The sequence below is a fragment of the Nothobranchius furzeri genome, chromosome 14 (genome assembly GCF_043380555.1).
Source record: "Nothobranchius furzeri strain GRZ-AD chromosome 14, NfurGRZ-RIMD1, whole genome shotgun sequence".
Classification (NCBI taxonomy): Eukaryota; Metazoa; Chordata; class Actinopteri; order Cyprinodontiformes; family Nothobranchiidae; genus Nothobranchius; species Nothobranchius furzeri.
In genome coordinates this window covers 25,517,195-25,542,653 of record NC_091754.1, presented here as the reverse complement: position 1 = coordinate 25,542,653, position 25,459 = coordinate 25,517,195, and the positions used below count along the sequence as shown (strand labels likewise).

The following is a 25,459-nucleotide window of genomic DNA, read 5'->3' as shown; positions in this document are numbered from 1 at the left end:
TTTTATTGCATTAGTACTGAGTAGGGACAGACGGATACATCGGTCGGCTGATTTTTAGCATTTTTAACATTTAGGTGTAGGTACCAGATGTACACAGGGTGCCAGATTGGCTTGGGGGCCTGCGCCTGCTGGTGACACCACAGTACATGATTTGCTGATGTTAGAGATTTTAGTTGGTTCGTACAAATTGTGGAAATTACATCAACTATTTTTGTTTGGGGTTGTAGCACTTCATAGAAAACATGAATAAAGAAATACATCATTACCTTTATAACTGATATTTAGTCCAATAAATAATCTCACACTGCACACCTTAAATAAATCACAATATAAACTCAAATTTATTTACTCACATGAGAAATTGGTTTTTGGGGGATTCTTATGGAATATTAGGTTACTATCAAGTACACAACATAAGAACAAATGAAGTATACAGAAGAATGCAGCACTTACACAAACAGCCAGGGGTGTTAGTTATGGAAAACATGCAAAAATTCTCATTTATTAATTGGTTTGAGAACCTTTTTGTTGGTAGAATTTGTGCAGTTTGTCCAAGCGATGTTGCCGTAGTGTGACATCATCGGCAGCCTCCAAGCTGATCTGACACTCCTCTGGTAACTACATGTGCACAAAGAACAAAGTACCTCTTTAGTAGAACCGATTTAAAGTCAGGCACATCAGCAGGCAGCCCTGTGCTGCCAAATTTTATTTATGTTCCTGAGAAACACCAGCTTAATAAATGCTTAAAAACATTATTGACATTTAATTATTTCATGTTTTATATTTAATACTTGATCAGCCTATTTGATTAACTTCATTTAAATGTTTGATTTTAATACCGAGCAGTGTGTAAAGTTAACACTCAAGAGTTGGTTAAATTCTGATTCAGGTTCAGACATGTTGCGCATTCACTGATGTTAGTAGTGACATTTTAGCACGCAAATAAACTCCGACCATGCAAACTAGCCCACAAAATCAGCAGCACATCTGCTGACTGTAACCTACCCATATCGGCATCGGCATTAGAAAAGCCCACATCAGTCGATCTTACCGAGCTGAAGTGCGACGGACAGCATTTGCTTATTTGTCTCCCATCATGAGTAGCTGGGTCTCAGTTGTCATTTTGAACATATCAAAAATAACCCTACACGACGAATGTCCTCTTAAAAAAATCAGACTCATCACAGTCATCTGCAACTATTCTCAGTTTAGTTCCTGTGAGTCCACAAGTGCCAGAAAATTGTTCATAGACTTTGTGACTCAATTGCGACGTGAACATTTGCACAACTGTTGAAATTTCTTTGCGTCATTTGCCCCACGTGACCCAGCCATGTGTAAAACAACTCATCCCAGTGTCACACACACCGATTTGGTGTGATCCCAGCAGAAAATTTATGGATTTTCCTTCAACTCATCACCAACAGCTGCAGCTCGATGAGACCAGTTTATGCAGGAGTTATTTGTACAGAGGAGGACAAAGGAAGCAGAAAGAAAGAGATGTTATAACTCACTGAGCCATTAACGGCATCAGTAATATATAGGCATTATGCAGCATCATGGAGACATCATTATTATGCATTGTTTAATTGTTTAAAAAGTGATCAGCATGAGGATGGCTCTGTAATTAACGATGAATCTATATGTTTAACGTCCCATGAGGTGCACGATGCTATTCACAAACTAGCTAATAATGAGGCTTGTGGTCTGGATCACGTCAGTGCAGAGCATTTGAAATATGCTAGCCATAGACTAGCTCCCCTTTTAGCTCTTTGTTTTACAGGGTTTATGATTCATGGCATACTACCAGACTCAATGATGGCAATTCTGTTTGTTCCAGTCATTAAGAACAAATCTGGGAAGGTGACCAGTATGGATAATTATATGCCGATTGCACTAGCCAGTGTTTTGTCTAAAGTTCTTGAAAGACTTATATTTGATAGAATCACTGTTTACCTCAGTTCCTTGGATAATCAGTTTGGCTTTAAGCCAAAACATGGTACTGACATGTGTATATACGCACTTAAAGAAATGGTCAACTGGTATAGAAATAGAAATTCTTCTGTCCTTATGTGTTTTATTGATGCCTCTAAGGCTTTTGATCGTGTAAACCACAGAAAACTTTTTATTAAGTTAAAGCTACGGGGGGTCCCTGGGTTTATTGTGAGAATCCTGTCTTACTGGTATGCTCATCAGACGATACAGGTTAAATGGGGTGCCAGCATCTCTGCACCTTTTGGCATTAGTAATGGTGTTAGGCAGGGTGGAACTCTGTCTCCTATCTTATTTAATTTGTATGTTGACGATCTGTCAGTGCAGCTGAGAGCCTGTAACACAGGATGTTTGATGGGTACAACTTTGATCAACCATCTGATGTATGCGGATGATCTGGTGGTCTTTAGTCCAAGTAGTGCTGGTTTACAGCAGCTCCTAAATATCTGCTCTGAGTATGGTGTGCAGTACGATATTCAGTATAATGCTGTTAAAAGTGCTATCTTGATATGTAGAACCAAGCAGGATAAAAAACTAAACTTTCCTGTGTTCAAACTGTCTAATAGTGATCTTAATGTGTGTGAGAAGGTGAAATACCTTGGCCACTTTATAACCGATCAAATGCGTGATGATGCTGACATCCACAGACAGTGCTGTAAGCTGTATGCACAAGCTAATACTATAGCACGTAAGTTTAGTTTTTATTCACCTCCAGTTAAGGTGGCTTTATTTAAAGCATATTGTACTCCGCTTTACACAGCCCAACTGTGGTCATCCTACAATCAAAGCAGCATGAATAAGCTGCAAGTTGCATACAATGATGCCTTAAGGATCATACTTAAAATACCCAGAGGGGGCAGTGCCAGTCAGATGTTTGCAACAGCAGGCATTTGTACTTTTAAAGCACTTTTAAGAAAACTCATATTCACTTTCATAGGCCGACTGGATAGCTCTGCCAACAGTATAATTTTAGCAATCACTGATCCTACTGTGAGCAGTTGTCGCTATTTGTCCAGTATAAGGAAACACTGGTTGAAGTGTTTGTGTGGTTAACCTTGTGTGTAACAGTTCATAGTAAAGTTTTTAAATTACATTTAGATTTTTATTCAATTTTATGCTGTTATCTTTTTATTTCTATTTATCTATTTTGTTTCATTGATCTGTTGTTTTATATGTATTTTATCTGGACCTAAGAGTCTGTCAATAAAGATTATCTGTCTATCTATCTATAGGGAAGGGACATTGTCCCCCACCTGCCCTGTTATTCAACTTGTGAGTCTGACATCAGTTTAATTTGGTTTAAACAGTAATGACATTAAAAGTTTATGTTTCTACTCATTCTGTGATTTGACACAAACGTTTTTGACCTCGTTCCCTGGAGCTCTAAGGGAGTAGCAGACTGCTTTACATCATTACCGCCTTGATTTTAAAGCATCTTTAACTGCCTGATTATTTATTTCTTAGTGTTTGTTTAGTGGAAGTTTGAATTTCTTCATCACAGCTGTGTACGCTCGAGCTGCGGTCGTCTGTGTGAGTGGAGTTGGAGTTTTATGTCTTCTGTTGTGGGAATTCTCGCTCCTTTTTCTTTTACCTGCATAGACATGAATAACCTTGTTGAATAACTCATGGATCTCTGTTTCTGTGGGAACAGCACGCTCAGTGTGGACTGGATCTGAGACATGTGACGGTTATCGAACTAGTCGGCACTTACCCGGCACAAGTGGGACGCATTCGGCACAGGCTTCTCCCACCTGGTCTGGCCCTCCAGCTCAGGTACTAACACACGCACACGCACACACACACACACACACACACACACACACACACACACACACACACACACACACACACACACACACACACACACACACACACACACACACACACACACACACACACACACACACACACACACACCTTCAGCAAATATGACTTTTACCTAGCTCCTGCTTGCTAAGCTGATGTGTGTTTCCTAGGTTACTGCTCCGGATCCCTCAGAGATCTTTTCAAATGGTTCTGGTAGATAAGCAAGGCATTGACAAACAGCGCTACCCGTTCCCCATCACAGCGGCTGAATTATTCACCACCATCGACACCTTCCCCCTCCGTAAGGACGAGATGATGCTTCAGCAGGAGGCGGGACAGACCTGTCAATCGTAAAGCACCCCTGAAGGGAAATGTCAGCTACATTTTGATCGTTTTCCTTCTTTGTTGAAAAACAGGCCGCCTCAGATCACTGGTTTCTATCCGCATGTCACACTCGTTCTGTCCTGCACCTGGTGTGTGTGTTTATGTGTGTGTGTGCGTGTGTGTGGTCATGGTGCTGATCTGATCACACTTTCATCAGATCACAGAGTAAATCACAGTCAAATTGATTCATATGTTTTATTTTTTATATATTGTCAAAACAGAAAAGGTTTTACTATTTTGTATTTTGTTTAAAAACTCTGGAAAAATGTTTCTAATATTTATGTCTTTTATCTTTCATTATGATCTCTGGCAGGTTACGCATCTGTGAAGCATCAGATTTAACAAACACTGATTAATAAATATGTGTACTGAGTTGATTTTATGCTCTTTCACATTATTGTGCCATTTGAAGTCCTTGATTAGATTACAGGTATGATTAGACTTTCAAATCCAGCCTAACAGAACAAAAATATTAATAATTCAAAGATTAATGCCAGAAAGAACACTCTATGAAGGAGCCAATAACAAGTTAGTGTCATAATAATCCATGTGGTTCAAACTGAGGCTCTTAATAAACAGAATCAGCTGATCTAAGTAATCCAAACTCTCTCTTCTACAATAAACATTAAGTAAACTCAACAGAGCAGTGAAAGTCTGGGAATAATAAGTTGCTGAATGTTAATGTTAAGCTTTTGGGATAAATGATGCAGATGAATGAGAAAAAAGCAGCTTTTTTTCTGATTGTGATTATATAAATATGTAGTATTTGCATGCTAATATTACAGTTTAATCGTATTTGTGTAACAGTGGATGCCGAGTGAACACTGGGTAGAACATTTTTTAATTTCAAATAAAAAACAGGCGTCAAATCATTCAGAAATAGTTTAATATCGTTAATATTCCTTAAAAACAAGAAAACCATCATGTATTTATTTCAAAATATTCTCGTAGAACATCAGGGAGAAAACAAGCTTTAGGAGAATGATGCTTAGAAACCAGACACAAACATGCTGTACAGTTAGCTTCTTCTTAATAAGATGACGCACGAGCATTTAGATTATTCTGGACGGTGAACAAATTTTATTACGAGAACTGTAACCAGAAGACAGTTTGCTCTGGTAGTTGGGAGCAGGCGGGTTTTGAAGGACAAGCAGGCAAAACTGGCATTCCACACAAAGAAAGAAAATGCCCTGATGGGAATTTAAATCTGGAGCTGTTTTTGTGAACTGTGATTCGTCAGAGGATGAATGATCACAGAGCCCTGGGCGACGAGGACAAGGTCAGTGTCACTGGCTCATTAATAGCCCCCTCCCTGAGATGACGACAGCTCATCTCGCTGCTGACTCATTTTGCAACACACACTTCCCCATCTCACGCTTCCTGAGAACGCACCGCACATCACACTTTCTCCTCTTGGTGTAAAGTGATGTCAGCATCAGTGCTTCGTGTAACCTTTAGTTCCTCTGTTTTCTACAGTACCATGCACTCTATGTTAACACACTGATACAGTGTTATACGAAATTACATAGAAGCTAGTCTAAGTTTTAGAAACTGACAAAACTTTGAGCCACAAGTTTATTTATTCTATTGACAAGCGAGGGAAAGCTATGGAGCTCAGAGAGTGTTGAAGAGAAATCATCTGGACGTACATCTTTCTGATGATGGTGGAGTAGAGCCTGGCTGTAATGTTTCATAAAATCAATATTATTGTCTAATATATCCCATTTATCAGATATTTATTTTATTTACAATATTTTCTCAGCAGTTTATTTTCTAAGTTATTGGAAAATGTGACTTTTTCTACAGTTTTCTACATTTTCATATTATTTTTCTCTAACATAAAGATATATTTGAGCAGATTCTGAAACTGAGGCAACACATTTCTACAACTTCTACTTTATCTGGCACCCTCTGGGCTTCGGCTAATATTGGGTACTTACTGCATGCAAATTTATTAAAGCATCAATTTACAAACAAATGTGATGCAATTTATTTATGAAAAATACTAATATTCAGTCTTTCTGTGCTAATAATTGTTCACAATGTTATGTATAACATTTGGTCCCTTGCACCTTTTTCCTGATTACCAAGGTTCAGTGGTTCCCAAAGTTGGAGGACCCCACCATGGGGATATTAGATAATTTTAAAAATCAAATGAAACTTTAAATGATTATTATTAGCATTTTAAAACATAATTCCTGCAGGAGATTCTCAAATAGATGTCAGATTAAAACAACTAAAAGTAAATTAAATATTTGAGTGATAGTTTTAGGTCTTTCTGTTGGTGTTTTGTGGGTTGGAGGCTGAAAAATGTGGGAGCCTTTGCACAAATATTAGCATGCTAATGTTTGTTGTTAGCAATCTTAGTTTAATGTGGGACAAATTGTATGTTTGTCACTTTTTTGCTGTAATTAGCCTTGTTTAAGATTTTTGGTACAAATATAATACTTTAAACTTTTCAGAAGAACTATTCTCTGTTTATAGTTATTTATTTCTTTTGGCCAAATTTTGTTGTATTAGATGAATTTCGTCCCCCAGCACACTGCAATTCACACAAGCCTTAAAAAATAATTAAGTTGTTAAGAAACAATGATTCAGGTGGATTCGGAGTCCTGGTTATAATAATAACAATAATAATAATAATAATAATAGTTTTGTTTTCGATTTACCTTGGACTGCATGGTGGCACAGTTGTTAGCACTGTTGCATGCGTGGGTTTCCTCCGGGTACTCCGGTTTCCCCCACAGATCACAACATGCCCTATAGGTTATTAATTGAAAGTCGCTTTGGATAAAAGCGTCTGCCAAATAAATAAACATAAACATAAACCTTGAGGAAAATTTCACAGTATTCATTAAAGAACTAGATTTGTGCTTGAATGATGAATAAACCTTCACTTGGACTTCTAGAATTCTTCATTACAATGATTATCACCGAATTACGGCAGACTTTTAAGAAATAATAATGAAGAAGTTAATTAATTTTTTCATTTTCGAGATTAAAGACAAAACGGGAAATAAACTCAAATCTTCAGGGTTGCATTAAACGGAAGCAGTATAACTAACAGTATGGATGAGTACTGTTAGGATGTTTTTCTAATAGTACTCCAATAGTACAATAACTAGTAGTTTTTCTTCTCTGCATCATTCTGTGCTTCATACCAGCTTAATAAAGGGAACTGTCTAACGTCTGATAAATGTTCTCCATCAGCTGTGAATACATGCAGAAACGACTCACAGATGAAACAGGGATGGACACATTAGGAGTCGCCGTGTGCTTATTTAGACGCTACAGTAAGTTAAATACAACAAGGGAGGTTTCTTTTTTTAGACAGCTGTAATCAGCAGAGGGGCGAATGTGGGTGAGTGAGTAAGGCATGACCGGCTGTGGTGGAAACCAGAAGAGGTCTGAACATGAAGGAAAGTCCAGAGAAAGAGCTTCTCTGCTCCTTTATTTGAGTCGTAGTTTGCTTTCTTTTCCCTCCGACCACCTCAAACTTTCTCCTCACAACTTCAGATCTCCTCTTCCTCCCCTCTCTCCTTCTGTTTAATCCCCTTCCTTTTTGCTGTGCTTGATCCAGCTCACGTGTAACGCTTGCGCATGCTCGAGCGCAGCATCAGAGTACACTCCTGAGGAACCTCTGGGTTTTCTATCATGCGCTGCCAAACCCGCTGTTCCTCTCCGTACGAGTCCATCCAGTCCACGTCACTCCCGTAGCTTTTGCCTTGAACAGAGACGAACATAAATTTCTGTTTTAGTTTGGTTTGAGTCCACAGGATTTCCATGTGCACCAGTCCTAGCTGGAATGATATCATTAAAGATTTATATATGATTAAAGGATCACAGTGGATTTTACTGCCTGACAAGCCATCCTATACATGTAAATATATTTTCTGGCCATAACCGATAGACAGAGCTCAGTTGTGGGGAGGTCTTTCAGATCTCAGCATGTAAATGGACAGCGCTAGGACCAATCAGAGCAAGGAACAATGTGGCACATTCATCATTAAGGTTTTCTGTCTACGGAGCATAGCCATACGCCATCGAGGACGAAGCAGAAACTACATCTTTGTCCAAAGCTGTTCAAAGTTGATGCCAAAGCCATTTATTTCAAATGAGCGTCGTTCTCGAGCCAACGCCATCTTTGTAGTTTTTCTCCATCGCAGCTCTGGCGCTAAGCCCACCCAACAGAGAGTGTGATCAATAGTAGACCTACTTAGGCTACAATGGTGTGTGGCTAGAAGGACCTCCAGAGTAAAATACTTTGCTACTGTTGCAGTTTCTAGGATAGTGGTCTCCAGTATGAATGAATGCTCTGGCGTTCCTGTTTCAGGTGGAGGAATGGAAGTCAGAAAACAGGATTTTGAGTCTCACTCATTAAAATTCATGACATTCGGACATCTCATTCCTGATTGGCTAACAGAAGCACAACTCTTCCAATGCCTGGGTCTGCTTTGCAACATAAAACGTTTTATCTCAAAATAGCACAAGTCTGAAGGAGTTCTGCCATGTGGTGGAGTTGCTAATGCGGTTAGCAGTTAGCTTCCACCTGCCGAGCCGTGCTGTGCTCTCTTCCGCCTGCAAAAAGCCAACACAGCCTTCTACTGTCACAAGCCAAGGTGGGTGAGTTTATGAATGCTAATTTAAAGTTTGACGTAGATCTGTGAGGCTTTTACTGACCCGAGCGTTTCCTCGTCTTTTTTCTATTGGCGGCTAATATAGGAAATAGGGGTAGAAGACTATTTTCACGTGGATGTGAAACTCAGAGTGACCGATCGTATTTCATTAAAAGTTTTTTATCGTCACTTACCTGTGCCAGCTCCCAGCCTGACTCCGCCCAGGAAGACATTGCTGGACAAAGCCTCTTTGTCCCACACAGTCAGCTCCAGACAGATGTTGTTTAGGTCTCCAGGCTGCAGGCCGCAGTAGGTGAAGGTGTGGTTCCAGTGTGGGTTCATGGTACGACGCTCCACCGCCGTCTTGTGCTTGGTCGATTTCTTGTTGTCAGGGAGGAGGTACCTATGAGAAAGAACAGGAATAGATGTAGGAACATGTGATCCAAATGCTCACAAAAAAAAAGTAATTTTGGAATGATTGCAAACATTTGTCATTTCACCCTTTCACAAAAGGATCAGAAGTGCCACCAGACTTGACAGCAGTTAGGTTTTTGGCCCCTTTGACCAACAGCTCAACCATGCCCCCTTTAGGCAGCGTGAAGCTGCTCGTCTTCTTGCTTTTCAGGAAACTCTTTTTTACTGCAGGAAGAGAGGTGACACAGAGATAGAGACACAAAGTCCATCAAGCATTCTCAGGTGTAACATTCCAGAAAAGTGCTGAATGTTTGCAGTGAAAATCTTCATGAGAGGAAAGAGAAGAAATGACTGACATACTTTCAGGTGCCTAGGACTCTAAAGATGAGTCATGGATGAACAAAACCCCCACAAAAATGGAGAAGAAAGACACAAAAATGATTTTAGGAGTTCTTGGTGAGCTTAATATATTTTAAAGAAGTCACCTTAGAACAAATGAACTCAAATAATAATAAATAAGTTTTACAGAAGCACAATTTGTGACAATACACATCAACAGCTAAATATTAGCAACCCAGCCAGGAATCTGACATTTAAAAAAGGCATTATTTTTGTTGAGTTTATTAATGAATAATAACCCTAACCAGGAATCGCTGCACAGTAATTTGCTCCTGGTTTCTTTTGCAGAAGATTTATTGGGATTGCTTACAACACATTCCAGGCCAGTGCATGAAACAGAATCCCAATCTCAGAAATGTGCTTAAAGGATGCTACTGGAGAACATTTCCCCTGCAAACGGCTCACTTTCTCCAACTCCACCTTACATCAGTGACATATGCATATCTTATCGTACCTATTATCTGAATTGCTAGTTTGTTGCTGCCTGACGTGCTTATTTGTATTATTGTGCAATTCTGACGTTTCACCACTACAGTTAAATTCTGGGAAATTACAGTTTTTTTCACAGGAGCTGGCAAGCTCTAGAATCCAGAGCTCTGAAGAACACAGCTTATTGATGTGCTGGTAGATGAAACACTTTCTAACAAGCAACACTATTCCTGCAAAATAACACTGTTATTGATGTGATAAAAATCCTTTTAGCAGAAATATTGACTGCAGGTTTTGAAAAAGTGTCAGATAAAGCAACGAGATTAAATTCCCTTGTGGGAGAGTCACGATTAAATGTTTATTTATTTTTTAAAATCTGACAACATTCATGATTCTGGTGCATGAAGGAGAAAACTGAGAGAGCCTCGAATGATTTTTCTGGCCTTTGAGATAATTGGTGACTAAATCAGAGCAAGTCTTCGGTAAAAAGGTCACAAGGGGGTAGGGAGAATTTTAATTTGTGACCAAACTGGGATGAAAGAAGTTGTTTTTATTCTTGTTAACATTTAGCAACACACTTGGTGATGATCACAGACTCCTGCTGCGCTGCTGAACATTACTTCCGCCTTCAAAGGTTCACAAACAATACTAAAATTTTCAGTATTGGTATCTAAACTTAATTCTTGGGCTTAAATCCAAAGTGAATACAGAAATAAATTAATGATAAAAATGACTTGATCGCTTTAGGGAAACAAATCAATGTACCTTGAACCTGGTCGAGAGGCAGCATGAGGTTTTTTTCTGCAGGAATGTACTTCAGCACCACGGTCAATTCTCCTTTATATTGCATCATGGAGTCGATGCTGTTCTCCACCTGCACACACAAATAAACAAACACAAGAGGATTCTTCACAAGTTTCCTGAGGACAACATGCTCTGATTCTGGCTCCTACCCTGGGCTGCAGAGAGTACCACTCCTCTATCTGAGAGTCAAATTCCCATGAGTCAAAGGTCAACTCCACCTCACCCAGGAAGCTGTTGTACCCAAAACGGTCATGATGCCACACAGACACCTGCAGTGATCGAGTCTCCAGCTGTGAGTGGCTGATCACATACTGAAAAACACACACAGAACATCAATTTAGCAAGATTAAAGATTTAGATTCAAAGAAACTGAGATTATTTTCTCCTACAAACCCTCAGATTCTCATTGAAAATGGGATTAATGGTGTTGGGTTTGACGCTGGTCTTCCTCTTGCTCTGCCGCGATGTGTCAGGAAGCAGGTAAGTCTTCACGTAACTGCAATAACAGCAAAACAAACTATAACACAACCCATACTGCATTTCAGTTTATTTTCAGCATCTGTCACTAGTTAAATGACATCTATTGCCACCAGGTGATCTCTTACGCGTCCGTGCGCTGCCTCCTCTCATCCCCTGTTGCCAGGTTGTGACACTCTTTCACCAGGACGTTGAGGGCACCTGTTTTGTAGTTGTAGCTGATGTTCAGGAGGATCTCACCGCTCACCTTGGCGTTGCTATAGTCACCGGTCTCGCTGTACATGCTCATCATGCTGTTGATGCTGCTCTGTGAGGCCGAGAGGAGAGATCAGGATGAGGATTCGAGTTTTTAATAAACACGGGGGAGCAAATAAACGAGGGCCAGGTTAGTCATGTTAATCATCAGGGGCACAAAAAAGCTATTATCGGACAGGATGTGCTGTTTTTTAAACTACATCTATATCAGGGGTGTCAAACATCCGGCCCGCCGGCCGGATCCGGCCCGCAAGTGGGTTAAATCCGGCCTGCAAGATGGTTGTGTAAACTTTATTTTCATACTTTACAATGTAGAGTGAAAAATAAACGTATCTTTGTGAGCAAGTTTTCTCTGTAACGAGTATAAATAAGACAAAGCTGCGCTCAAGGCTCACACAAGAACTTGAATCACATCCTGAAGTTGGCTGCCACTCAGGATGTGACTTCTGATATTGATGTGCTGGTGAAAGCTAAAAGATGTAAAGTAAAATGAGTCAAATATACTTTAAGTGCTGCATGAAACTGATCTAGCCATGTGATCTGTAAGCTCTTTGAATCACTAAGGAATGTTTTTTTTTTTAATTTATTGATTTTTTTTTCTTTTCCAAATTTTCAAGTACACTTCAGGTGTTGTACTTGTACAATTTTGGATACACTGTCCTCAGGCTCCAGCTTTGTTTTATATTGATTGTATTAAAACAAAGAAAACGATCTGAAGTTGTTTTTAATTTACCGGTCCGGCCCACTTGGGACTAGATTTCCCTCAATGTGGCCCCTGAGCTAAAATGAGTTTGACACCCCTGATCTATATAATCAGTTATATGTCATATTTTTTTTGAATGTTGATATATTTTAAATTTAGATTTATATATCTCCCTTAATATCGTTATGTTATTATATCCCCCAGCACACCTATTTTAAATTTTGATTAATAATATTATATCTCCCTGATGCACCTATTTTAAAATAAAGACTTTTAAAAATAAATTCAACATTTGCTGTACCTTGATATGTGATTAGTTGTCTTGATTTCCATTTTTTGTTTTCTGCAACAAAATTTTAACCTCTTGCTCTAATTTATTAACCAAAATGAGAATTATTTTCTTTAAAAAGTTGGAAAACAACTTAAATGCATTCTTCAAATTCTCTTTTTGTTGTCACAATCAGTAGATCAGCTGTATCATGACTGATAATCTGCCTGTGGTCCAAAATGTGTCCAATAATAATTGTTATATAAAAGGATCATAGAATTCAACTGAAAAATCTAAGAAACTCAACAGTTGAGGATCAGTGAAGCCAAACTTTTAGTGCTATACTGAAAAACGTATCAATATAAAGTTTAATTTCTGACTTTCTGACAGTTTTAGCTGCAAAATCCTTTTCATAAAAAGAGGTTTTAAACTATATCCTTTTTTTTCTAAATAATGCCAAGCTGTTAAACTGTTGCTTCAGTGTCTCCCTGCAGAGTCCCTCTGTGATAAATAGCGTGTTAAATATGGGAACTTTAGAGTTATTTAAAAAAAAGAGGAAAACAAGCATGCCCTGAACATGCAGTCTGGATGCAATTATTCTGGTCTACTAATGAAACAAAAATCTTTTTATCTCATTGAAAGATTCATGCAACATTTTTAGTTTGCTGGCGATATTTTGGGAAAGCAGAAAGCAACGACAACATGCAAACACCATAGCAGAAGCTTACAGTCTCAGCGTCTGAGTCGGGGATGTTCAGGTACCCCCACCTTCTCTCTGAGACGGGAGTGGACGACTGGATTTAACAGATTAACAGGAGAAGGAGGGAAGAAAAAGAGAGGTAGCTGAGCTTGTTGGCCATGGAGTCAGAGAGCCTGACTCCTCCACCTGGAAACCCCCATTACACACGGTTACCATGGTGATGTTCAGATAAAACCACAGAGGTCACAAGTCGACTAGAATCAGCAGTGAAATAAGAAGAGATGCACAGAAAACACACAAGGAGTTTAGAAACAAGTGGAGCAGGGCGTATGTCCTCAGAACTCAAAAGCAGAAGAGTTTTAGATATTAAATTAAAATTAATCTGTAAATCAAAAAAAAAAAAAAGATCATAGGGTCCCTTTTTGCTTTATATAAATAATATCAGAATTATTCTAACTTCTTACAATAAAGCAATTCGGAATTAACTTTTCAATGTGCTAAAGAATTATTATTTAATTAAATTAGACCAAAAAATAAAGTTGTGAAAGTCAATGTTGAGTGAAATGAAACAAAAGGTGCTGATTGGGTGCAGCATATCTTATCCATTTATCACCAAAAGACAAGTGGAGGAACATGTCGATGCACCTAAAGCTGCAGGAGGAGGAGTTTTGGTTGGTTTGGTTCATTAGGAGACAGACTGCTGCATCATCTCAAATAATCTCGTTATCAGGGGCCAAAGCAAATCGTATTGTAAGTGGAGGTTATTATTTATTTTATTTATCTTGGCTTCATGCCTCAGTGACATTCGTCACATGAACCTGCAGCTCGGTGCACCAGGTAATTACATTACATGGGCTGCATGGTGGCGCAGTTGTTAGCACTGTTGCCTCGCAGCACGAAGGTTGCATGTTCGAAACTCGGCTGCAGCCTTTCTGCGTGGAGTTGCGTGTTCTCCCCATGCATGCGTGGGTTTCCTCCGGGTACTCCGGTTTCCCCCACAGATCACAACATGCCCTATAGGTTATAAATTGTAAGTCGTTTTGGATGAAAGCATCTGCCAAATAAATAAACATAAATAAACATAAACATCTAAACAGATCAACAGCAGCAGAATCTTCTCCCTGCACCAGTGTTAATCTCAGGGTGTTTGATCTGAGCTGTCACTGGTTCCCCTGCAACTCCACGAGTCGTTCCAGCTTGGAACAAATCCCCTGGTTCAAATGTCAAGGCAAGATGCACCATGTGAAGCACACACACAGGAGAAGAGCTGCAGTATGGAATCAATATATAGAAAAGTGCTTGGGGCAGTTTGAGAACAGCACAAACCTGCTGTTACTCCTGCTGTGGGATTATCCAGAAATGCTACTGGAAAACATCTAAATCTAAGGTTCTGTTGTTATTCTTGCCATGATGTTTGTTTTTGTATAATGAACATGGAGATAGAAACAAATGGATTCAGGAGCATATTTGAACCTGGGTCACTGACCAAACTAAACCTAGAGTGAGCATTTTGCATAATGAAGTCAGAGACGTGTGTGTTAGAAACTGTTGCTTATTACAAAATCCAACAGAGTAGCACTGATATTTATCTGATTCTTTCGCCTCCACAAGGAAAATGTTTCGCTTTTAGGATAAAAAATGATGAAAAGGGTTGCAGATAAGGTGTTTTTATTGCCTGGTGCTGGCCAGGTGTTACAGGTGGCTTTATCAAGACGTTTACTAATACAGAAAACACGTCAAAACAGGACCTCCATGTTTGTTTAAATGCACCATGTTTCCTGTCTGGGCTCATATTATGTTTACTCTATGTGTATAAACAGAGAGCATATTTGTACTCTGTGCTTGCATGCAGAGCAACCCTGATCTCATGTTTAGGTGTCTGTGCCACCTTAAGCGTTTACCGTTGACACAGCGCTGCTGACGCTCCGGCCGGTGCTGTGGGCTGACATCAGAGCATCGATGTCTTCCTCCTCATCGGAGAACTCCTGTGAACGACAGCGTGCAGATTAATCAAATAAAGATGATGTCTGAGATGCTGATCTGTGCCTTGCTGCACATTTTTTCCATCTGCAGCAGCTGAACGGGCAGAAAATTCAATCAGACAGGTCTGGACGCAGCGTGGTAATGTGATTTTCACGTTCAAATCATTGGTTTTATTTGTCTTGCACGACAGGGTGACTAAGAAATAAAGTCATTTGAGTTTCAGGGGGTTTTGTGAGGCGCTACAAATGCAAATAAAAACAAAAGCTGACCATCACACCATCCACCTGTCTTTAGATGCTCTTTGAAGTGAGCTGTGATGTGGATTTAACATTCACACCCGCAGCTGAGGAGTCACGTTGAGTTTACTGTCTCACAAATGCAGAGCTTGACGGGATTATCTACTACAGGTGTGGATTTTGCAAGTGTTTGAGCTAAAATTAGTCATTTTTAAACCAAAGAATCATCTTTTTCTGTGACTGAAGAGAATTTGTTGTCAAACCGTGAAGATGAGCTGTGGTGATGAAGCTTACTGCATCGTTGAGTCCAGGGATGGAGCGACTTCTGAGGCTGAGGGCATCGTCGCTGTGTTCAGAACCAGGAGCTGACAGATCCATCTCAGAGCGGCTGTGATCTGGAAGGGCGCAGAGGCATAAATACAAAAACGGCTCATTACACATAGTCTCAGGCATCCCGCAGTTTGGCAAAAATCACAACAAAAAAGTATTTAAATGAATAAAACAGACATTATGTTTTTTTGTGACATTTGTTACTCTTCTAAGCTTCCTTAAGTCCCATCCATCCATCCATTCCTCCATCCATCCATCCATCCATCCATCCATCTTAATCCGCTCATCCAGAGTTGGGTCACGGGGTCAGCAGCTTAAGCAGAGTGGCCCAGACGTCCCTCTCGTCAGCCACTTGGGTCAGCTCCTCTGGGGGAATCCCAATGAGTCCCTTGGCCAGCTGAGAGACATAGTCCCCCCAGGGTGTCCTGGGTCCAACCTCACCAGGGAGGCGTCCAACAGGCATCCTAACCAGATGCCCGAGCCACCTCAACTGGCTCCTTTCGATGTGGAGGAGCAGCAGGTCTGCTCCGAGCCCCTCCCGGATGACCGAGCTTCTTACCCTATCTCTAAGGGTTGGTTGCGTGACCGTAGGTGAGGGTAGGAACGTAGATCGACCGGTAAATCGGGGTGTCACCTTCCGGCTCAGCTCTCTTTTCACCACGGCAGACCGGTACAACACCCGCATCACTTAATTTTAAGTATCTCGTGGTTTTGTTCACAAGTGAGGGAAAGATGGAGCGCGAGATCGACAGGCTTCCTTAAGTTCAAATTTCTATTTTTTGACTTCTCAGTGAAATAACAATGATGTGTAGAAAATTAGTATTAGAGTCAAAATGTACTTCCTTATTTTTGATAATTCAGTACTTTTGATGATAAAATGAAGATCCAGAGATAGTAGTTTAAAGTATGTGTTGGCAAAACTTTGTTAATGTTATTAACGCACCAATCTAGCTGCAAGGTTTACTTGGTTATAGTGGCTCTCATGTTGATTAGCTGTGGTGGCTTCTTGAATTGAGTTGAGTTCTGGTAAATAAAACAGATCTGATGCCATGCGAGGATTTAAAATCAAAACGTTCAAACTTGTCTCAGACTGAAACATTATAATTGCTCAGAATCACAAAGTTGCAGCTGTTGACAGAAAACCTCTGAGGATTTCCATCAGAGCAGCAGGATCTAACCGCATAACAAACAAAACTGTTAGTTAGAAACTCGCTGCAAAACCAACTCTTTTCTCCAGGTTGTGAATTATTTATTAGAGAGGGGAAAAAAACGAAAATACAGAACATTTGCCGCCTCTGGACTGTACAGCAGACACTAACATGTACGAGCCTAAACGTCCGCCTTAAAATAAAAAACACAGGAGTTTGGGTTGCGACATCCAGAGGGAGATGGTTTTTAAAAGCCTAATATATTTTATTCATCCAAAAATATATAACTGCCTGTTTGGATGTTCAAGAGAATATGAAGTCTGTTGACCTCACTTTTTACTTTCAGTTCTGTTTCCCATCAGCAGGAAAATAAATGTTTTATTAGTCCGTAGGATCCTGATTTGTTCATTTTATTTCATTTTGATTGTAAAAACTACAACCAAACATTTTTCACAAGCCTTAATGAGACATTTTGTGTTTCTGGCCACAAAACAGCTTAAAAATGCTGTTTGTGTACTAGTGGAGTAGATTCAATTTTAGTTATTAAACTTCTGAGCCAAAAGGCTCAATTATTCATCTTCATGCGAGCCGATGCTGTTTTCTTTCATTCTAGTTTTAAAGCATTAACATATTTTCCTTCAGGCTCCAAATCCATACTTAAAATACTGGATATAAAACTGATTTCCTCTAAAGCGACTATCACCTAGAAGTATGTTTATTTAACCAAAACATTGAATTATTCTTTTAAATGTTGAAAAATCTACACATAAACTTTCCTCTCAACTAAAACTGAATAAGACCGTTAAAAGCACAAAGTCTCCCATCGGCAAAGCAGATTAAACTTCATCCAAAGCTGCAGGAAGCAAATTTTCTCATGGATTTTTGAAACTTGAGTAAATATCTGAGAGATATGCTAATTATTTAGCATCTTATCTACCAATAAAAGTTTATAAAGCTCAAACTTAAAGTACAAAACTAGAGAGCGCTTCGGGTGCATCATCCTGAAATCTGCAGCCATGACTGGAGACCCTCACTAAAAACTGTAATTAGAGTCATTCTGAGATCTCTGCACTCGCCTGAGCAGTAAAAAGCTGGGATAAAAGGTTTGGACATTGATGGAAACAAGGTAGAGTGGATTATAGAAGAAAAGAGGAGCGACAGTAAAGGAGGTCAAGTTAATAGTGCGATTTGTGCCTGCTCCTGACAGAAGGACTCATTTTATCTTTTGTAAGATTCTCTGAGGTGGAGTTAGATGGTCTCACATCACCTCTGCTGCCAACACATTTTGAAGCTGTGATTCAGTTGTCAAAATGTTTGTGCACGAGCCGCAGAGCTGTGAGACAGCATAAGGAGTGGTATTGCTTTGACACAGAAAGAAAAATAAATAAAAGGTCCAGTTGTTACCTGATGAGACAGAGGCCCTGGACACAGAGATGGTCGGAGTGTCAGAGTTTGTTCTGTGATGGCCAGCTGCCTTCTTGTCAGGCGTTCCCTCGCTGGAGTGTAAACTGGCAATGCTTTCTGCTCCGTCAGGCTGCGTTCAAGACAAACATGTCCAAACTGTTAAAACAAAACTTTAACCTGGATGAAAGTGCTGCTGTTTGTCTGTTTGTGTGTGTCGTCGCTGACCCTGAACCTCCGGTTTTTGCTGGGGTTGGGGGATTTATCTGGAGTTTGAGAACGCAGGTTGTTGGGTACAGTGGGCATTCCTGAGGACTCTAAAGCCATCGCGCCTCCCCTGAAACCCAAAGAAACTTCATTAACATCCACAGTGTGTGTTTAACAACTGAAACTATGGCTGCTTGGAAAAATTAGAGAAGAATACAGAATTTTTTGCAGGAATAATGTTGTTTTATGTCCCCATGACTCTGTATTACAGTGATATTGCCTCAGATTGAAGAATTACGGCTTAGATGCAACAGGATTGATAAGCTAATGGCTAGTTTTAGTGCAACCAAGATCAAGGAACATTATTGCCATTTTAAAATAGCTTCAATCTCCACAGTTTCAAAACTGTCCATAAGGACATTATTTTGTTGTTATTTTCACATCATACTGTTATTTTGGCAGACATATTGGTTAAAATGACTTAAAGGGATATTCACCCAACATTTAAACTTTTATGTTATCGAAATTTTATATTTCATTATATATATTTGTATTCACAAATGTATTACCTTATGCCTGAAAGCATTCACACACACACACACACACACACACACACACACACACACACACACACACACACACACACACACACACACACACACACACACATTCTTGTTACTTTGTAACTAACTTCCCACATGCACACACATTGTTCTTCCCATACACACACACACACACACACACATACTGCCTCTCCCCTTCATGACCTCTCTCCCATTCATGCACACACGTCTGTTCTTTCCTTATCTCATGCTATAATTCGGGGCAGTTGTCTCGTTGCTCTGCCACAAATTGCAATTTGGTTCACTTGTCTGCTTCCTTATTGTCTCCTGTCTCTCTCTAGCTGCAGGAAATGGGTTTATTGATAAACATATTGATAAAATCCCTAACAGTTGATATTTCCCAGAGTTAGATAAGTGAGAAAAAATTATTTTAAAGCAGCCCAGTCATTTTCCTGACCCAGCTGTACTCCGTTCGCTTTAGCTTAGCATAAAACACAGTAAGTTAGTACGTTATCTAATGCTGGGAAATATGTCAACGGACTAAGTTTCATTTTTGGGTGGAATTTCTCTTTAATAAGTGACCCATGGATGCACCAGAAGCTCTACATTTTACTCCTGCTGGTCATAGTTAAGCTTTAAGCAGCTTTAAGCAGAAATCCATAGTTTTCTTTCTCAGAGGGCGCCACCTACAGGTAGGAAATGTACCACACTTAAGCCCCTCTGTATTTGCAGCTTTGTAGCAGCTCAAAAACGCTGCTCAGTCTAGGTACTTCCACAAACTTATGTGCACCTGCTCTGTGGTTGACTTTTGTATGTAAGCAGATGTCAAACGCTACTGGATATTGCTGAGCGGCGGTCAGTTCAAATTTAATGGGGCTGTACAGGATAGGGGGTGGGCCATAACTGACGTATTGCCTATCACAGTACAGGGTAAGACTATCAGTTTAATGGGTTTCTACAAACAGCATGCATCATTCCTGAAAAGGGGAAAACTCTGGATTTCTACTTTAAATAATCATGCAATAAAATTTTATAAAATAATGTTGCTTCAACTGCTGAGAAGTACTGAATCTGTTTTGGGGTGATGATATTCCACTAACTAGTGGTTAGCTTATCAATCATGTTAGATGTAAATTTTATTTCTCTGTACTGAGGCCAGTCTGGATGGTAGCTAGAAAAGATGAATTTTTTAAAACTTGTATACAGAAAAATACATGAAAAACTTCCTTCGGCTCTGCATCCAATAAAATCTTCCATGTAATTAAGCTCAACACTGGGAGGGGTTGGATTCTGAGGAAAAACAGCAGCCTCCCTAACTGCTATATTACACAGAAAAGATAGTGTAATCCAATAAATGGGAAGTTTATTGCTTCTTATTTGAAGGCAAAACTTCTCCGTATGCTTTCATTCTCAGAATGAAGGTGTGTTGATATATCTTTGAAGAGCAATGGACAAAAAATATCTTTTTCTTTATTTTAAACCCAAATGAAAAAAAATTGATGTTTTCTGAAGTAACATGACACCAACACATCTATTGTAGAATTAAAAAACACTTCTGTAATTATTCCTGATAGCATTAATATTATTTTACTGTATTGTGACAGTAATAGTGATGTGAGTGACAGATACCTGTTTGAACGTGGACTCGCCGCAGAGCGAACACTCTGAGCGTCTCCATCGGAAACAGATTTAACGCTGACGCTGTCGACTCCATTTTCTGGCTTCGGGGTGGGCTGACTGCCTTTCTTAGCCATCTTCATTCGTCTGCACACACACACACACACACACACACACACACACACACACGCACGCACGCATGCACGTGCACGCACGCACACACACACACACACAGGAAGGGTTTAATTTGCTGTACAACAGAGATGTCATGTCCATTGCTGTGAAGCCATTGCACCAGGTCACTCAGGTTCATCCTATAATTTTGGATCCTGCAGAGAAAATGTACTTAATGAAAGACATATTTAACTGACTTAATACTATTTTTCAAATTATTACAGTTTTGTTCATTTATTGGACTTTCCTCTCTTGTTTATGTAAAAATAATTAAATAATAAATTAAAGCACACTTTTGAAAGTGATTCTGAACCTACAACCTCATTTGATGTTTCAAATAAAATATAAAGTGACTCATCATCCAGAACACGAGCTTCTCATGTTACATACAGCCCAGCATTATCATGGTTCTGTTGATGTCATTTACTGGACTGACTGTGATGAAATTCTCTAGTTTTGATCCTTGTTATTAGCCTTTCATTTATGAAGGTCAACGCTCTTCTTGTGTGGCCGATAACAATCTCTCAATTATTGAGAATAATGAAAGATTTGTGCGAAGTTTACCCTGAGGCAGCTGTGTAAGTTATCTTCCATTAAACCACCTTAACATCTCTGATTTAACACACCGGTTTCGTGTGTGTTTGCTTTTCTCGATGCCTTCAGGAACCATCGGACTGCAGAGATGATGATCCAATTATTTCCTTATGAATTACATTCTTGGTCTCCAACAAATCAAATGAACATCCATTTGGGCTTTCCAAATGGTCTTATTTTAAAGTGGGCACTCATCTGCCTGCACATTTTTATTACGTTTGAGATAATATCATCCTGCTCTCTGAATTTTTCACAGAGCTTTAGAGGTCTGATTTGAACCCCCTTTGGTTTAGAATAGATCCATCACTGATTGTCACATTTAGAGCTGCTCTTGTTTAATTTTCCTCCATAAAACAATCTTCTGTTGATGATGTGTGCATTTCCTCAGCAGGCTACAGGCACGATGACGGCCAATCCCTGAGATTCCATATTTTCACTTCATGAACCAATATTTCCTATTTTATATTTTTGTGTCTTTGCTTTTTCCCCATTGATATTACATTCACATGGAAAATGTTGTTTATGTTACCTCTGTCTTTTATTCTAAGTGTAAATCACAATGGAGAACCCACTTGAAAAGGAGATGGTTCATCTCAAGTGGTTTGATCCTCCATATACCTCCATATATATATATATATATATATATATATATATATATATATATATATATATATATATATATATATATATATATATATATATATAATTTAATGTTTTCATTGTTTTCATTAGATTTTCTCAGGATATACATTTATTTATTTAAAAATATTAGGTCATCACAATTAGTGTTAAAATATACTAGTGAAAGAAAAAAAACAGATTACTATTTTACAATTATTACACATTTTTGGTAGTTAAACACTTACTTTAAAAACAACATGGGTCTTGTAACACATCCTTGGGGAACTCCAGAAGTTATTTTAGCATAAATAACAATATGATGATGATTTACAGAATATCTTTAAATAACTTTGTATAAATATGAGTTTATATCCAAGAGGTTCAGTGGCAACAGATTTTCCTGCTGAGATGAGTTCTTATATGTGGTACAATCCGTTCTTACCCCTTCTTTTTGGCACCATCCATAAGGCTGCGTACGGCGCTTCTGTTGGATTTTGGAGTGTCTGGTTTCTCTGGCTCAGATGAGACCAACAGATTCTCTGTGGACTTTATTTCTGTGGCTTATAACAAAAAACAGCAGTTTATAGTGTATAATAAAATCTGCACATTTCCTGCAGCACACTACCCAATATGCCTTTTCCACAGTAGCCATTATGGTTTGAGTTGTAATTTGCAATACATTAGTGGTCGAACTCACTTCGAGGACTGCTCAGGATGGAATTTTTGATGACGTCACTGCTCAGGGCTTTGTGCTCAAACCGTTTGGACCGCTCCTCCAGGAACCACTCTCCTGTCACCACTTTCAGCTCCCTGTCAGATAACAAACTGGACTAATATACTGCAACATTTTTTTTTATTTTAAAAATGTTGTTAATTTTACGCCTTGCATCACACAAAGATTCCTGAGGAACGATATTTTCCTTCTAGATGATCAAAGTTAATTTATTCTATGTTTCATGTTTTGTGTAAATGAGATAACAGATAAAATGAAAACATAGTAAATGCTTTAGCCCTCTGGAGGCAGGCGTTGCAGATTTACAATGTTAAAACCTACCTGGTTACTCCACATACACAAGCATTTTTTAACTCAGAAGTACCCCTGAAGGACTTAGTTGTTTGTTCTTTTATCAAAACTTATTTAGAGCCTGAGAGGGTTAAAAGTCTTTCCTCCTGCAGGTGACACTCACGAGATCTTGGCACACACGTTGCACCTCCACTGGCGTGAGCTAGCAATCGTGACGCGACACCCACCGCAGACACGTAGTTGACACTCCTCACACAGATCTCCACGGTCAAAAATCAGGCCCAGAGCCTTCAGGCAGCGGGCGCACTGACGCTCCCTGGAGTCCTGCAGGGGCTGACGAGGGCCCTTCCGTTTGATCTCCAGCAGTTCATTTTTTAACTTCCTGCCATGCAGATATAAAGAAGATGAGAAGACACACTACAGAAAAGAGCATGAGTTTAAAGATGACACTTAAATCCTCACCGTATCCTTTTCTCCTCTCGTTTCCTCAGCTTCTCATCTTTCTGTAGCACCTTCAGGATCACTTCTCTTTCATGCTCCAGCAGAAAAGAGAGGTTTAGTTGATCTATGGCCGTCTCCATTAGTCCCACAGTTTGCATTCAGCCAGAGAAATCAACCAAGTAAATATTTTGCATGAAGGGATGCAACTAAATCCACAATTGGCTTATATGCTCCAAAATGTTCTGCAACCAATCAGAGTGCCCATTTGCTTCTGGCATCATCCTCTTTCCTCTTTTATTTCTTCTTTTTGGTGGAAGAGAAGAGCCTCAAACAGGTGATTCGTCTCAGGAAACCTTGGCGAGAACAAGAAACAGAATATAAAAGCATATAAAACAAGAATGTGACAATATTAGCTTCATATTAAAATGTCCTCCCTCGCTTAGCTGTGGGTTTAAAAATCATTAATTAAAACAAGACAATACTTTTCAGTTTTAGAGGAGCTGCAGGGAATTTGTAGATATTTGACAGCAACTCAACAACCACTCATTTAGGTTGTAAACAGAGTGCAGCAGCCACATTTTTCTGCTTCCATTAGCAAAGCTCGACAGTCTATTACCCTGAAATCCACGACTAGACTTGTACTCATTATCTGTACACCTGCATACTCGTCCTCACTGCAGCATAACACTTATCTGACTAGGAAATGGGTCTTTCAGCACCTTTGGAGTTTGCATTAAGGATGGAAACGTCTCAGAGTGTGAGTGCATCACTGTGGCTGGAGGAGCTGAAATAAAGTTTGATCTCAGGTCACCATGAGGCATGTAATGGAGAATTTATTGGATCAAGTATTGGATGAATTGGCAATACATTTGATGAGCATAGATCAGAAGAATTTGAGATCTGTAGAGCCCTAAAAGAGCACCTTGTTTTGTGCACAATTTAGAATTTTAATCAATTTTGTTTTTTAATAATTAAAATTTGCAGTTTTTGCAAAAGAGTTAAAGAAAGCATGGCAGCAGTTTCTGGCTGGATTTAACTTTTGAGATAGTAACATATAGAAAACACAGGGCAGAAAACTCTACAGTGGATGTGTGTTCCACCAAGGGAACCGCAAACTCCCCCTCCTGTACTGTGGAAACGACGAGTGGTTCTGATTAACTCCTGAAGTCTATTAGAGATCACGTTCTTAGAATAATAAAACTCACCAACAATATGCCTCATCAAGTTGTTGGTCCTGAAACTAAAAAAATGTGTAGAAAAGAATAGAATAAATAAAATATAAATGAATAAACCAGCTTTTAAAGCACGTTAATCAGTAAAGTCTTAAGCTAATAAATGTAAAACATGGTGTCTAAATTAAGATTAAGGATCAAAATTCTGCTCTCACCAGCCTCCTTCAGCCTTCATTCATCCTCGTCCTTTCTTCTCTCGCCTCTTCCCTTCACTTTACATTAATTAACACTAATGAACCAACATCATCAAAACTCCATTTGCAGCCAAAGGCACATCAGTGATCAGAGCATTTTCAGCTTAACTCCAGCTGCTCCGTCGCCATTACCTACAAATAGTATGTACGATAGTGAAAACAATAAGAATTTACTTCATGCATGAATTATTTACAGATCTAAATACACCCGTTTTTTTGTTTCTTTTTCTTGTGCCTCCTTGAATTAGCCTGCAGCTACAAAGCAGCTCTGTGAAGCGGCACTCAGGCTCAGCGTTGCATGTGCTGAATACAAACACCACAATGAGGCAAAAATAAGATAAATGCATCCACTGAGCTCTCAGACCTTAATAATCTAGTCTGGGGTTTTGACATGTTCAAAGTCATCCTCACAAAAAGGCCAAGTGAAGCAAATAATCAAACTTTAACTGC

The 25,459-nt window shown here is 39.3% G+C and overlaps 2 protein-coding genes across 5 annotated transcripts in view; one reads left to right on the top strand and one right to left on the bottom strand.

The window, feature by feature from the left end:
- Positions 1-4,556, top strand: part of srpx (sushi-repeat containing protein X-linked) — a 32,535-nt gene extending 27,979 nt beyond the window's left edge. For all 3 annotated transcript variants that reach the window (XM_015966215.3, XM_015966217.3, XM_015966216.3), the window contains 2 exons: positions 3,641-3,762; positions 3,966-4,556. In XM_015966215.3, the coding sequence (XP_015821701.1) occupies positions 3,641-3,762; positions 3,966-4,149 (306 nt within the window). In that variant the 3' untranslated portion in view covers positions 4,150-4,556. The remainder of the gene's footprint in view (positions 1-3,640; positions 3,763-3,965) is intronic.
- Positions 4,557-7,533: 2,977 nt separating this feature from the next.
- Positions 7,534-23,928, bottom strand: sytl5 (synaptotagmin-like 5). Of its 2 annotated transcripts, XM_015966213.3 has the most exons (17): positions 23,605-23,928; positions 23,306-23,524; positions 22,816-22,928; positions 22,561-22,678; positions 20,742-20,876; positions 18,571-18,679; positions 18,346-18,475; positions 15,758-15,858; positions 15,146-15,229; positions 13,273-13,338; positions 11,447-11,625; positions 11,235-11,337; positions 10,991-11,152; positions 10,803-10,911; positions 9,296-9,434; positions 8,990-9,198; positions 7,534-7,903 (listed from the first exon to the last, which is right to left on the bottom strand). In XM_015966213.3, the coding sequence occupies exons 1-17, from the start codon at positions 23,739-23,741 to the stop codon at positions 7,761-7,763; spliced, it is 2,256 nt and encodes a 751-aa protein (XP_015821699.1). In that variant the 5' UTR covers positions 23,742-23,928; the 3' UTR covers positions 7,534-7,760. The 2 variants fall into 2 exon arrangements, with proteins under 2 accessions (XP_015821699.1, XP_015821700.1); XM_015966214.3 differs by lacking the exon at positions 13,273-13,338.
- Between the last annotated feature and the right edge of the window lie 1,531 nt (positions 23,929-25,459).

Excerpts from the sequence above, each read along its gene's own strand:
- sytl5 (XM_015966213.3), bottom strand. The coding sequence starts at position 23,741 with ATGCAAACTGTGGGACTAATGGAGACGGCCATAGATCAACTAAACCTC. Across the intron at positions 15,230-15,757 it reads TCCCTGGACTCAACGATGCA|GAGTTCTCCGATGAGGAGGA; the intron begins GTAAGCTTCATC and ends TGTCGTTCACAG. Across the intron at positions 11,153-11,234 it reads TTTTCAATGAGAATCTGAGG|TATGTGATCAGCCACTCACA; the intron begins GTTTGTAGGAGA and ends TGTGTTTTTCAG.